Source organism: Bubalus bubalis, chromosome 2 (genome assembly GCF_019923935.1).
Source record: "Bubalus bubalis isolate 160015118507 breed Murrah chromosome 2, NDDB_SH_1, whole genome shotgun sequence".
Taxonomy (NCBI): Eukaryota; Metazoa; Chordata; class Mammalia; order Artiodactyla; family Bovidae; genus Bubalus; species Bubalus bubalis.
In genome coordinates, this window is record NC_059158.1 from 105,648,118 (window position 1) to 105,664,059 (window position 15,942).

At 34.9% G+C, this 15,942-nt stretch overlaps 1 protein-coding gene across 3 annotated transcripts in view; it reads right to left on the bottom strand.

The window, feature by feature from the left end:
* The window catches only part of ARHGAP15 (Rho GTPase activating protein 15), a 698,570-nt gene that overhangs the window by 547,179 nt on the left and 135,449 nt on the right, over positions 1-15,942 (bottom strand). For all 3 annotated transcript variants that reach the window (XM_025261723.2, XM_025261725.2, XM_025261734.2), the window contains one exon: positions 3,267-3,356. In XM_025261723.2, the coding sequence (XP_025117508.1) occupies positions 3,267-3,356 (90 nt within the window). The remainder of the gene's footprint in view (positions 1-3,266; positions 3,357-15,942) is intronic.

Genomic DNA, 15,942 nt, shown 5'->3' on the forward strand with positions numbered 1-15,942 from the left:
GTCTTTCAGTGTTAGTGTGTGGGAAGAACAAGTGTATGGGAAGAATCACTCTATTTCCTAATGTCAAGCTATTAGATGTGGATTTACACATTGATGTATACATCATATACGCATACATCTATATACAATTATACTTTTTAAATACATTATGATTTGTCTAGGTATGCTTTATAACAGAAGTTGTTAATAATTAAAAAATATGTTATTTATTATTAAAGTCAATTAGCAAAAACTGCTCTATTATAAAATAGGCAGATGTTCTTGAACTCAGCCAGTGAGCATCATTCTGATTTACTAAGAGTAGCTGAATAAAAAATTTAATTAATTAATGCTGTCACAGTTATGCTATCATGTACCAATCAAATAAGAATGAATCTATATCAAGAGTTTTTAATAAGACTATGAAAAGAATCTGACTTTTAATACAAAGAAGGAAATGAACAACTCAAATGTCCAAATGACATATACGAAGGAAACAGATGAAATCCTTCCATTCTTTGTGTCACAAATGTTTGCTTTTGAGTCTTTCAAGCATATCTTAGGCATGTGATTTTTTGTTTGCTTTCCTCTTCATTTTAAGTTCATCTTCTCTAGAGACATTGTAATTATGTGGCATATAATTGCTAATCCATCAACTTTTTCACGACAGATTTCAAATTTTAAATTATTTCTAATTTTGCTCTTCTTTGATTTTTCTTGAACCGAAAATCTCAATAGTCATTAGATATCTGTAATCTATAATTCATAGACTGAGATTGAACACCATGCCTAATTCAAACTTGGAATTCTAAAGCTATTTCTGATGTAGCACATCAGCTAAAGCTGTGATGGTCTTTTTCAGTCAGGAAGAAATGTTCATTATTCTGTAGGTAATGAAACCCTTGTACACACACACACACCCAACAATACCTTAGTACCATGTTTTTGAGATATAATCATGTTTATTCTGATCATTTGAGAGTTATACCAGCTAATGTACCTAATCAAATATTGATGCAAGTCATCTAGATTTAGCTCTCTGGCAAATCCTTTCTGATGTTTTTTCATTAACAACTATAAAAGCTATTTATATTGTTCCTCTCAAAAGACTTACTTTCATGGGTTGCCACTATGGATAGGAATTAGTAAATTTTACCTAAGCTTATGTGTTTAGGTGATGAAAAGATTTCAGCATGACAAGAAAACCACATGATTCACCCTAAAAAGAATGAAGCAGGAAATGAAATCTTAATCTTTCTTTAGTTTTATTATTCACAACATCCTTATCATTACTTCTTGTTTTTCTAAACTAAAGGGTACAAGACAAAAACTGGTAACCTACATGTAAGAAAACTGAAGTCCCCTGAGCTACTCAGGTACCTTACAAACAAAACTAGCTGGTAAGATTTTCACCTTTGGAAAACTAATACAATGAGAATAGTTTTAATATTTTTGGAAGTATCTACATTCAGAAATATGAAAAATGAGTAAAATATTATAACAGAGGTAGCTAGTCACACTCAGAAAATGTTAGGATGATACATATTATCAATATAGGTGGTTTAAATATATATCTATACATATTACATTCATAGCTATGTAAAATTATACTTGAATATTTTTCTTCTATATTCACAACCTGTATACATCATTCATATTTGAGTATCATCCTCATTTGTGATCTAATGTAACTATAAGGTTAACAGAAGAAACTGAAAAAGTCGTCCTTAATTCAACTCGGAGGGTTTGTTTCTATTATCCAGGAATTATGTCAATATCAAATTTTAACATCTTTATTTTGCAACATTGGTAATTAGGATGCTAAACTAACAACACATAATAAAACTAAACCCCTTAATTCACTTTATCCAGTTCAGAACTAGCCATACTAATTATTTATGTTGTCATAGAGGCTAGGATTATAACACCAAATTTTCTTACTTATAGCAGAATTAAAAAGCAAGAAATTGGGAGACAGAATATACCACTGATCCACAATTCCTCACTTCAAAGCACAATTTAATTTTACTTCTTGATTCTGTAAATTCACCTTCTAATCACTTTTGGTTTTAGTCCTTTGATTTCTTGGCAAATATATTTAATTTTCTATACTTTATTCCTTTTTTTTTTCTTCTTTCCTTCCTTTTTTCCTTCTTCCTCTTCTTTGGGTTAAAACAAAAACAAAAGCAAAAACTCTACCCTATAAAAATGAACGCCTAAACAGAATTCAACTATAATCAGAAAAAATAAGTTATTCCATAATATGTTGAAAGTGTTTTTTTTGCTTTTTCGTTTTTTAAATTACTATGAGTCCAAATTATTTGGCTAGACCTGATTAAGCATCTGAAAAATGCAAAAACAAACTGGAAATCAGGTTCTTATTCCCAGTGAGAGATCAGATAAGAAATGTCACCTACCTATTCTTCTATAAGACCCTATACATTAATTTTAGTGATGCATTTAAGAATAGAGTTGATTTTTCTTTAAGGGCTAAAATGGTCTCAGAATACATTTAATACAATAATGATAATGATCTAGTTCCTACTAAATGATGTAAATTCTAAAACAAACCTATAAAATTCTGGGTTACTTTGGATATCTAAAAATAAATTAAATGTCATATAAATACAGAAAAAAGATCAACTTCTGTAATCTGAAGTTATTAATTGCCAAAGGGATTTTAGTAAAATCATACATGAAATATTGTTTTCCGATTTCCTTTCTTTGAAGGATTTCATCTGGTTCTTTCCATTCAAAGCAGCATGATTGAAATTATCAGTTTTTTTTTTTTTTTCAAAAAAATTAATTATATAATATGAAAACACTGATTTCTATAACTGTTCAGCTCTCTCCATCCCCCAAGTTGCACTGGTAAATATAATTTATGACTGGAAGGCAAGAATGGCAGTGAATGCAAATAGTTTATCATAATTAGTGAATCTTAGTTTGTTTATTTCTGAAAATCCTACACTAAATCTATGTAAGCCAAGCATTCTAGGTTTGAATCCCAAGCAGCTATCAAATACACTGTAAAAGTCAATGACTTTTGGGTATATAATTAATCACCACACAATAAACATTTTGTGTTTAGATAGCAACCAGTCACCAGGGGAGAACAACAAACAACCAAAATTTGACAGGAAGAGAAGCCAGTTTTTCACAATGACCTCTGCACAACTAGTTCAAGCTCATGAAAACATCTTAACAAGGTAGTCTTGTTTTGATTACCCAAGAGAGCTAAGATTTAGAAAGAATAGGAACAATTTGAATCTATGTAACATTCTTACCTGAAAGACATTCTTTCTGCTTGATTTTTCCTTGGCCCACTCAATATGTGCCCCACACAAATCCACACTTTCTGGTTTGTTCCCAGTTTTCTGTAAACAAAAATGCAGTAAGAAGAAAAAGCACACAACACTGGTGATGCATGTCAGAAAAAATAAGTTATTGATTTAATAGCTATATATTAATGGCATAAAGGCTTTCTTCTTTCTCTTTTCCAGTTTCAAATAGATATTCTCACACTCATGTTCACTGCAGCATTATTTACAATAGCCAAGACATGGAAATGATGTGTCTGTCAACCTATCAATGGATAAATGCATAAAGAAAATGTTTATATATATATACACACACACACACATATAAAATATTGTTGCTTTGTTGTTTAGTGGCTAAGTCATATCTGACTCTTTTGTGATCCTGTGGACTGTATAGCCTACCAGGTTCCTCTGTCCATGTGATTTCCCAGGCAAGAATACTGGAGTGGGTTGCCATTTCCTTCTCCAGGGGACCTTCCCCACCCAGAGATCAAACTCATGTTTGGCAGGCGGATTCATTACCACTGAGCCACCAGGGAAGCCCATATATAATATATAAATATATGCATATGTGTATGTAAGTCAGTTAGGGTAAGACAAATTCTTCTTGATCTCAGATATATGCAGAGTCTGAAAGTCTAACTCATAGAAACAGGGTGGTTACCATGCACTGAGGTAATGGGAATAAATCTGCTAAAGGGTACAAATTTTCAGTCATAAGATGAATAAGTTCTGGGGATTGAATATACACCATGGTGACTATAAATTACTAAGAGAGTAGATCTTAAAATTTATAACTACACATATACACACACAGAAAGGTAACTATGTGAGGTGATGTATATTTTTAGTAGCTAATCTTAGTGTGACAATAATTTCACAATGTACATGTATATCAAATCACCACACAATACACCTTAAATTTACACAATATTATTTGTCAATTATATCTCAAGAAAGCTAAAAAAAGGAAAAAATAATAAATTTAAAAGATCAATTGTATGTCTTTTAAGAATTCACTTTTCTGGCTTTTAAGACTATACACATAAGTGTAATATATATATTTATATATTTGTATTTAGTCAATTTAATTTAGATCAAATAGATTATGACATGTGCTTCCTTTTATACAGTACAATGTGAATGTTACTTAAATGCTGTTTTTACCTCAGTAATTCATAATAATCAATTAATGGGAATGTCTTCTATATTTGTCTCTTCATATTTTCATTTAGTTCAAGTGCATCATACATACATAATTTAAATCTGCATAACTCTGAACATTAAAATAAAAACTTACCTGTCTGGAAAATTTCTTTACTGTTGTTAAAGAAAGTCATTTAAAGCCACATTTCAAAGATTCCAACTATTTTTATATGTTCTGAGCTGGAACTCCAGGTTTTCCTAGAGATTAAGTTCCATTTTCTCAAGCCATTTTCAAAAGAATACTTTAAGTTTTTAGTATACAAGGCTTATAATATTTTTATATAATTTTTAACAGTATGAACTTAAGGTTAAAGCATAAAATTATGAAAAAATAGTAAAAAAATGTTATAAGAAATCTATCCACAATTTTTGCCTCTTACCCACTATGTTCTACTAGTTTACAGTAAATAAATTATTTTTCAGAAGAAGCCAGAAATAAGTAGTTTTTAATAGTAAAATTTGAGATTTTCTTGAGTTTTGGCAACTCAATAAAAATTTTTTGGAAACATTGTACAGGCCAAGCACAACTCTCCTTCAGGATAAATTCAGTTGGCAAAGCATCAGTTGACAGCGTATCTTTCTTTTGTTATTGGAGGTAATTCCATGGAAAACTAATCAAGATGAGCACGGCTCTAATGCATGCTTCAGACAGTGAAATACTTTTACCATTTTCCCATACTCCACAACCCAGGTGATCACTGCTGTGGAAAATCTTAAAGCATGATAATGATGTTTATTGTCAAGTGATTTATGACATAGAGAAATTAAGAGCAATACGTTTCTACAGTTACTTGAATTATGGGACACTCAGAACCAATAGAAATAATCATCAATAAGCATATGTAAGAAAAAAGACTATCTCTCTCACATAATGCAATCAGGAATTAAAAAATGAAAAGATTTTACATAAGAAGCACTTTTTATGGGCCAAACATTTCTCTATGTGTTTTATGGCTATTAATTCTTGTTGCACCTGTATGAAGTAAGTACTATAATTATCATATTACAGGTAAGAAAATGTGTCAGAGTGGTTTGGTAAGCTTTACCAAGGTAACACACGTAGGAAAGGAGGAGCCAGTATTTGAATGTTAGCAGCACTCCTGCAGTCTGTTTTTAACTACCGTGTTGTCCTTGAAAATTGAATATACAGTGTGATCATATTCATGTTAAAACATGAAACATTTAGGGAAAAGAGAGGCTTTTCTCACTAGACTAGTACAGACATATTGATCTTGTTTCTGTCTTTCTCTGTTAAACTTGATCTTCCCACTGGGCTTTTACACCACCTGTTTACCTGGAATACCTCCCAATCTTCACATGGCCGACTCCTCCTCCATCAGATCCTAGCTAAATGTCACCTTGTTAGAAGTCTTTTCTCTGACTGTCGTATATAAAATAGTGGCATTCCAATATTACTGATAACTCTCTACCTATTTTAATTTCACCATAGATCTCTTCCTAGTTGAACTAATATACATAGTTTTATGCTGTCTGTTTTTCTCCCACTAGAATTTAATTCCCTGAGCTGGGAACTTGCTTGCCTTTTCTTCCACTATTTTTCCAATGTATGGAACCATGTCTGGTAACTAACTGTTGTTCAATGAATATTTACTAAATTCATAAATGAAAATACCAAAGTGCAATTAAGGTTTATGCTTTGGAAGGAAGGTTTGGGCATTTTAAAATTTCCAATTTTATACCAGTTAGGGCTTGTATTTGGTTTACTGGTTAAGCAGTCTTTGTTTTGTGAGTTTTTGCTTTGCTTGCTCTGTCCATTACTCTTAGTCACCTCCTGGTGCTCACTCATATGACTTTGACCCATATCTTATGTTCTTCATGAGCTCACTGCTTCACCTTTTCTCCATGGTTAATAATCTTCATCCTGCATTTTGCTTAACAAATCCCGCTTTCTGAGTCATTCTTACTCCCACCCTGCCATGCTTGGTTTAGAGGTTACTGAAATCTGCAGACCTTTGGGTGTTCTCCCCGTGTCAAGCCCTGGATTTCACTTCCTTTCATGTCCATATCTGTGTCCTGATTCAGCAGGCAATTCAACCTGCCCCTCTCTCTCCATCATTTGATGATTCACTCCACTCTCTCATCCACGTTTTCTTCTTCTACAATCCCCTTCATATTCCTCAAATTTATAGAAATGACTTGACTACTCAATATAGTAACATTGCAAATAATGGCCATCTACTTAAGCTGGGCTTTTGACTCTATGCAGAGACACTTTCATCACTATCATTGTGAAAAGGACATTTAACATACCCCTGAAATCATTGCCAAGACTAATGTTATGAGTGCTTTGCAGAATTTTTATATGTTCCTAGTCAGTTTCTATTTTTTGAATGGCATCTCTCTTCCAAAGCTTTACCTTTTTCAAGTTATCCCACCAAATGGCTTACTCATAATTCACAGAGGTCATAGAGCCCTTGTGCTAGAACATTCACCATTCTCCCCACTTTCATAGTTAGTCTGTGTAATCAAAATGAACAAACAGAATAAATTCTATATGTCTTCCCTCTGAAAGTTTTATATCAACTTCTTTATTTCCTTACAACATTCTTATGAAGTTAACGCCATGGCCTTTAATTGACATGTGAAGAAACTGAGGCAGAGAGTGGTTAAGTTTATTGCATTAGCTCATACACTTAATAAGGTCCTCAGCTGAGATATGGATTCATTTTTATCTGACTCCAAATCCCAAGTCCTTAAACACTGCCTCCCCTCCATACCTATCCTTTTCTCCTACTAGGCCACCTAACATCCTTTTCAGGTCTAAAAATAAGAATGAACACATTCTATTTCTTCCTTGTTTCCTCATTTCCCACTTTCATTTCTGGATTCCAGACTTCTCGACCTGGGTCTATGACTTTTGTCCCCATGTCTAATGAACTCCCATGTCTGAGCATGACAGTGACATCTGTGAGCATCAAAAGCACCTGGTCTGTCTGCCATATAGTGCACAAACAACTCATAAGGCACATCCTGCTTTTCCTCAGGGGAAGAGACGCTCATTCTTCATCCCAAGGGTTTTTCTCGGCAGTTTTTATTTCCATCCAATCACATCCCTTATTTTCTCTCAAGTAGATTATATCCTTTAGCCTATAATCACACTGAGGTCACTTTTGCTTAAAACAACAACAACAACAACAACAGAAGAAAGCAAGCACTGAGCCACAACTTCACAGTTTCTCAGTCTCACCCATTTCCTTCTGTGATGACCAGGATTCTTCAGAGTTTCCTGTAGTTACGTTCTCTGTTCTTGTTCCATTCTCTTCACAATGTCTTAACCATTAAGGTCAACAGAAACAGTCTGATGCTTTCTCACCTATAAACATTCCAGCTGAACTGTGTAATATGAAATGCTGCTGGCTCTTCTTCTTAAAACTCTTTGTCTCTCAAGCTAAGACATTTTCTCTCCAAATTCTTCACTTTTTATATGTTGCCTTCTCTGTTTTTTTTGTTTGTTTGCTTGTTTTTTTTCACTGACTTCACTTCCTCATCCCATTTCTTGGTGGTGGTGGTGGTGGTTTAGTTTTTAAGTCATGTCTGACTCTTGTGACCCCAGTGAATGTAACCTGCCAGGCTCCTCTGTCCATAGGATTTCCCAGGCAGGAACACTGGAGTGGGCTGCCATTTCCTTCTCCAGGAGATCTTCCCAACCCAAGGACTGAACTTGGGTCTTCAGCATTGCAGTTGGTTTCCTGTATTGCTGGTGGATTCTTTACCAACTGAGTCACCAGGGAAATACATTTCTCAAATGTTAGTAATCCTTGGTTTATGATTCTAGACCTTTATTATTTCTTATAGCTTATAAGCATCCTTTGGGTTTTGCTCTTGCCTATGATCTGATCCATCACTTATAAATATGCTAACTTCCCAGTGGTTTCTTGCCCCCAGAACTCTATTTTCTATCATTAGGATGTAGCACAGACAACTCTGTGAAATCACTGTCTTCTCAGAGTTGCCCCCCTTTCTCTATTGCTCATCGTGGCTAATCATTTCTTTGCCTCCTTTATTCTCCTTATTTTCTCAATTCTCCACTTTCCATCAACAGCCACAAATTCTAGAACCAGACCACAGTCTCATTCGAGTTCTTATTTTCTCTAATCCGAATTCCTCTCCATGCTGTTTCTTCTGATCGCAGGAAAAACCATTTCAATTAATTCTCTGTGTTTTCAATTTTTTTCTAAGATATATATCTCAAAAATATTTCTTCTAGAAAATTTATTATCTACAGAATAATGTACAAATACCTTAGCAGAGTATACAGGCTTCTTTTCATTATCCTCCAACCACCTTCTCAGTTCCATTCATCCGTCTTTCTTCTATATGCCAGCAAAGCTGAAGTTTCCAAAATGCAACATCCTTTCACAACTCTTTATATGGGGATCTGAGTATACATGCACCTCTTTTCATCTGGGACACATTTATGTCTCTCTTCAACCACTTCCCTTGCCTACCATCTACCATCTACCATAATCTTGCTCCGTTTCATGATGTAACTCCAAAATAACCTAGACGAGGCTCTCCTTCACCTCTGTAGGCAGTCGCTCACTCCTTCTCACCATTTTCCCTGCTCTGAAACACACTTTTTTTTGACAATTTGTTTTGTTATCCCCACATTACAACTACTTTCTGACGTGTCTCTTTGATCCAGTTATACAATCAAAACAAGTTGGATTTGTCTTATAAATCTTTATTTTCCTAAAATCTAGCAAAGTGGCCCCAAATAAGCCCTAAACAGAAACCCGTTAACTGCTCAATCAATTTATGAACTGGAAACCTGCAACAGAAAATTTCCAGATTCATTCCAATATATTAATAAATAAAATTAAAAATACACCTCAGAATTATAGTTTATAAAATGAGAAATACTTGACACAAAAATCACAATAGTCTCATTTATACTGACCTTTAATAGGAACTAATATTATAGCAAAATTGAAGCAAATGATAGAGATTTGGGCTAAATTTTAAAGTATGCCAGAAAAAGCTAAAGAGATTTTGGTAAAAGTCTAGCAAATAAAAATATCCACCTCAAGAAAAGAAAACTAAGTAAATGAAGGGCTATATAAAAATGATCCTAATCAATCATTCATTTTCACAAATTTATAGCAAAAAGACCCAGGCTTGGAGAACAACTTTAGGGAGTAGGCTTTATTAGAGAGGGAAATTATCAGCTTTGTTAAATATTGGAATAAGTTGTTCAGAAAAGCTGCAGAATTTATTTGGAAGACAATCAAGATTTTATTCAAGAAGTCTGAAATTAAAGAATCCTTTAATAGAAAACATTTCTGATTCTACAACTATAAAACACATGAAAAAGTCTGCTAAACTACATGATGCCAATGTATCACATTGTACGTCATTATAAAATCGCACTTTTAAAAATTGACTAAATATAAATTTAAGTCTAAAAGTGTACATAGATTTATTCTGGGTAAACTTAAAATATAAATGACTGATTTTTTAAATATTTAAATAGAAGTATTAAAAAGTTACTTCTTCTAGACAATAAAACATATAAAAGCTCTTTGCTGGAAAAGGCAAAGTTATTAAAAATTGACCTTAGGTCTTGTCCACTTCTGACTTTTATTATTTCTTAGTCCATCTTTACCATTTCCCAATAATAGTGGACAGCATATTCTCTCCATAATATATTTTTCCCTGACTTAGATTAAACACTTGGAATTAAGTTCCCATTTTTCTTTATGGGATATTTGAGGGCTTTTAATGTATATTAAAGAAATATCAAAGGCCAGATGCTCTTTTGCTTGATGGCATTTTCCATGATGAAGACTGGGCATGTGTGTGGGCAACAAATCATTGGGCCACTCATTCTCATACCCTTATTACTCGACGTGGTTGAAAAAAAGACAAGGCTCAGATTTTATGAAACAGGTTATTAGCTACCATTTTTTATTTTGGATTAATTGCTGTTCCAGAATATAGACTCAGATTGTCCTTATCAGTTTGAAACATGAAACACCAAATCTGTTTAGAGGAATTAAGTTCTATCACATAACTGGTTTTGTTTCTGGAAAATCAATCATGCAGGAGGATAAAACTCACTTATAAATTCTCATTTTGGCAAAATGATTTAGGAAAGAGTGCTGAATGGCTACCTGATCTTATTAATGTCTAAAGTATGGCTGCTGTCAACACAGAAGTGGATACTTTGATTGTAAGATGTGAGTTTTATGTATATGAATATAAATGGTGTTAATAATAGCTGAAATTGTTTCTCCACTGAAATTTCTCAGTACAAGACCAAATCAAACCAGATTTTCAGAAAAGCAAAGCCTTGTTAGTGCTCTGGAGCACTAGAATGTTATACATTTGTTTACTTTGTTTGTTGAGGAGAAAGTATTCTCTCCTTTTAAGAACTTATTGTATTTATCCTGAATCAAAATCTTGCAGGAATAAATATAAAAGCTTCCATGTTTGCTGCATGCTTATATTGCCTTACGTTTATATTACATAAAATCTATTTAATGCTGCAATGTGAGTAGTTTGGGCATATTTTGATACCTCCAGCAGCCCCTCAGATTCCCTCCTTAGACTCTCATTCACTCAGTTGGCCTCAGCTGTCCCTGTAGATGGCCAGTCCTGCTTGGGCCCATGGACTCCTACTTCCTGTGGAAGTCTAGACACCTTTTTGGAATGCAAGACCCTCTCAGTTGCCAAGGTGCAGATAGATGTTTAGCTCCCTACCACCTCTAGATTTGGATGAAATGCTGCTTTAATGGGATAGGATCTGACCTTCTGAGTAGTCATAAGGGTGTGTCCAGGATATATACAATACAGGGAGTGGAGACTGGGTGATACTTTGGCCAGTATCCAGTACTTTGGCCACCTCATGTGAAGAGTTGACTCATTGGAAAAGACTCTGATGCTGGGAGGGATTGGGGGCAGGAGGAGAAGGGGACGACAGAGGATGAGATGGCTGGATGGCATCACCGACTCGATGGACGTGGGTCTGAGTGAACTCCGGGAGTTGGTGATGGACAGGGAGGCCTGGCGTGCTGCGATTCATGGGGTCACAGAGTCGGACACAACTGAGCGACTGAACTGAACTGAACTGAACTGAAGCAAGAAATGGGAAGAAACCTGGCTGATAATTCCTTCTCCTACCCCATCCTTTCCTCCTACAGACTGCTTCATGCTCTCTCCAGTTTATTTGAAGCTTCTCTGAAAATCATGGTGCACCTGCCCAGTAGCCCTCTCCAGTGTTCTTTGAGGCTCTGTGTAGAGTGGTAGCCAGAATGATAACACATCCTCTTTACCCTTTCCCATCATCTCCTGCCTCGCTTCCTTTTTACTTTCTCTCTGTGTCCTGTGCTCATGCCTCTCAAATAGAAGCATGGGTACTTATTTTTGGCTTTGTTTTCTAGAGAATCAGGACTGAGACAATTGGTTTCTTTCCTATGATGGGGAAAGGTAGCTCTCCACTAAAATGTGTGCAGTGCTCCCTCTTCAAGAGTCTAGACTTTCTTCTGGGAAGTACCTCAAACAGCCAGAGGCTGCATTTTATCTATCCCCCTTTACATCAACCTGTGGCCATATTACTCATTCTCATCACTGGAATGCGAGTGAGAACGATGTGAGAGGCTTCTGAGCTCACAGCTTTAACACAGCTTCCAGACTCGCCTATGCTGTCTTAACCTTTCTTCAGCCGCCACTAGGGGATGACAGAACTGAGAGATGGCACAAGCACCCTGCAGCAGAAAACTGACCAGGAATATTTGTTTTGGCCTATGGTATGAATAAGAATCACTCATACCAAAAGTAAGAAATGAAGTTCTGAAGAAATTCTGAATTGTATTTGGACAGTGAGTAGTGTTTTTTTCTTTTTTTTTTACCTGAAATATCTTTACATTATTGTTAAGAAGATTAAGACAAGGATTTTAATGTATAGTCATTAAGTGGTAGTTTTTGTGTTTGAATCTAGTTCTGGTTCCAAAGTCTGTTCTCTTAACCACTATGCTCTATTGCTGTATGTAATAATAATAATGACAACAATAATAAATATATGTATTATCTTTGCTTTGTGCTAGGCATGCTACATCGATTTTCTCACACAATCTCACAATAGCTCTAGGAAGTAGGTACTCTTATTAACCCCAAACTGAAGTAGAAACATCAAAGATTGTAGCAACAAATAAAATGTGAATCTGGGATTCCTAACCCAGGTTGTCTGACTTAGAGGCTCCTATTTCTACCTAATATGGTATACTGCTTCCCAGAGCATTTCAATTTAGGAGTGAATTTTAAAGGAAGAATAAATACATACATTCAGTAAGTTTTAAAATGCACTGTAGAGTAAGTCCACTTCATCTTAGAGAAATGTAAGCTCTAAATCACATGTATTACATTGACCAAAATGATAAACCACAGAGAGTCAAGATTCATAATTAAAATAGTTTTCTGAAAGAGCCTAAGGTGAGGTTTATTGGACAGTAAGCTATTATCCATTTATAAAGCATCCTATCAATTTCATAGATTTTTGTGGTTATTAAAAATTATGTAAGATACAGAATTTATTGTGGTTAATGGCCAAATCTTGAGCAAATTATAACCAGAGAACATGGCCTCATTTATAGTAATATCGATCACTTGATTTCATTTTTTCCTTACAGAGTTTTTGTTAATCAGATATTAGAATTCATTTTTCCTTTTCTTTTCTTTCTTTGAGACCCACCGGTCATCCTCCAGATTTTGGACTTTTTTTTCTTTTAATTTTTAAATGTATCATGAGACCATATGATAATGCAATCAGCAGCTGTACTAATAATCGGCCCCCAATATGAGCCATGCTGACTTTGCCAGAGCACTATTGTTACAAGAATTAAGACATTAGTCACAGATTTTAAATGGCTTTGTTATGCTAAGGTCAGTAGATCTATTGTATGCACCTCTGTTTTTATGATTTTTTTTGTGTAGGGATCCGAATAAGGGCTTAACACTCACTTTACAAAGATAAAATAATTCCATATTCATTTTGTACAGAATACTCAATAATTCATGAATAGCTTTCTGATTAAAACTGTTTGCATCTTTTTGCTAAATCACATCATTTTACTCCCATAAATAAGTCCACTTTGTTATTAAAGTCATGCTACAGTGAATGAACATTAAATATATTGCATTATTTAATTAATGCTTATTCTCATTATCTGCATTGGAAGTAAACAATATTAGGAAAAAGTAAACAAATTATTTTAATGAAGCCTTTCATATTACTCTTTTTTTGCTTTCAAGGTTATGGCTGAATGACTGGTCTAAAAACGTTAATAGTTTATTAAATGCCTTGGAAAAGTTTTCTGTCATTAGAAGTAAAATTTGCCAGTGTTTGCCTCTGATTAGAAATATTAGTACAATGTAAAGTGAAAAACAAAAGTAGCCAAAAAATCCAAGTTACATACACAGTCGACATGTAGTTTCCATATTGAACAACTGGCTTTATAACTGTATGGTTTGAGGGGAGAAATGGTCCCTAAAATGCTTATAATACTTCAGAATTTATGTCAAAATTGATACTAAGTTTTCTGAGTATCATGCGATAAATATAAAAGGAAGTAAGGTTCACTTGGGCTGATTTTGGGTGGATGTGGAAATGAGATACTTCCTAATCAGAAATAAAGTCTGCACAATGCATTTGTTTTAGTAAGGTGCCACACTGAACACATATTCTGGCGTCACAGGAAAATACCTCCCTGTTTGAACTGGTGCTCACTGATGTGCTGATATACCATGTTTGGGCCACAGCGTATTTTTCAGCTCTCCTTAGATAAATGACCCTATTTGCTCCCTTTGTATGATGACTTCTTTACAAATGAACAGACTGCTTAAAGATCAGGTCATGGGAGAATATTAGTGCATATTTTGAGTGAGAAGATGTCCTGTGATCTACTAAATGCATTGGGCCATAATGATGACAGATTTAGCTGTTTTGCTTTAATCTTTATCAATACCAGCACAGGCCTTATTGCTCTCATCCATTTCATAGATTTTTAGAATAGGTTTTACAGATAGTTTAACAAGTCTTATCTTAATTTTTTAACTGTAGAAGAAAAAAACCTTAATTCCCCCAAACTGTCGCTGAGAACTCTAACTCTTAATTTGAGGATATGCAGTAGTTGGGGCTTCCTAGATGGGACTTGTGGTGAGGAACCCACCTGCCAATGTAGGAGATATAGGAGACATGGGTTCAATCCCTGAGTTGGGAAGATCCTCTGGGGGAGGGCACAGCAACCCACTCCAGTATTCTTGCCTGGAGATTCCCCATGAACAGCGGAGCCTGAAGGGTACAGTCCATAGGGTCGCAAAGAGCCAGACACGACTGAAGCAATTTAGCACATATACACACACAGTATTGAGTCAGCCAAAAGGTTTGTTGAGGTTTTTCAGTAACATCTGTTTTTGGCCAACACAATATTAATGATACAGGGCTCCACAGTGCCTATAGAAAGAAATCACCTCTTCTCACAATCCGGTTCAAGGTTTAATAGTCTGCACAAAACAGTCTGGACTGGTGCATATATACCCTAAACCTCGGAACCACCAAGAAATATTTTTAAGATCAATGACTAGCATCGTATGTGGAGCAATACAAGAAATCAATAATGTTTGGAAAATAAATAAATTAAGAAATTGATTTCCCATATTTTATCATTGCTCACTCCCTTCTTTCCAGGTGAAGTGTCTTTCTCCCCCCTTTTTTCTGCATTGAAATCCTCTTCAGCCTTGAGAAACGTCCTCAAACTTCACTTCCTGTGTGGATTTATTTAGAACCCTTTTCAGCTGGAGACAATCTCTCTCTCCACTTAGTTACCATAAAACTAACTCATGCCCATGTCCATGACATTCTGGAGCAATTATCAAAGTCTGCTTTTTCACTACAATTACTTGATTTATGGGTGTGCTTTCTATTTCTTTCCAGGCCCTCAAATGACAGATCTGAGTTTGTTTCATGTTTGTATCTTTCTTAATACTTAGAATAGTGGCTTAACATCGAGCACCCTCAGTGATATTTGCAGAATTAATACATGAAGAGATATGTAAGCTGAGCATTACTCGGCACCACAGTTTCCTTGGGAAAGGACTACCTGTAGCTAGACCTCTGGTTCCCCAAGCATGTTTTCTTATATTTCTTTATCATGTTAGTCATATTCTATTATAATAAACCTAAGTATGATTCTGTTTCCCCTACTGAAACATAAGCACCTGGAGAGTAGGGATCATATATTATTAATCTGGATATCTCTAGGGTTTAATAACACATAGTGTGACACCTGTTAGGAGCTGTTAACAGTTCATAAAATAAATAAATGAATGAGTTATCTAAATTACACAGCTTCTTCCTCATGAGGCAATCCATATATATATATATTTAACCAGCAGTGCATATTTGCCAGATCCCATAGCT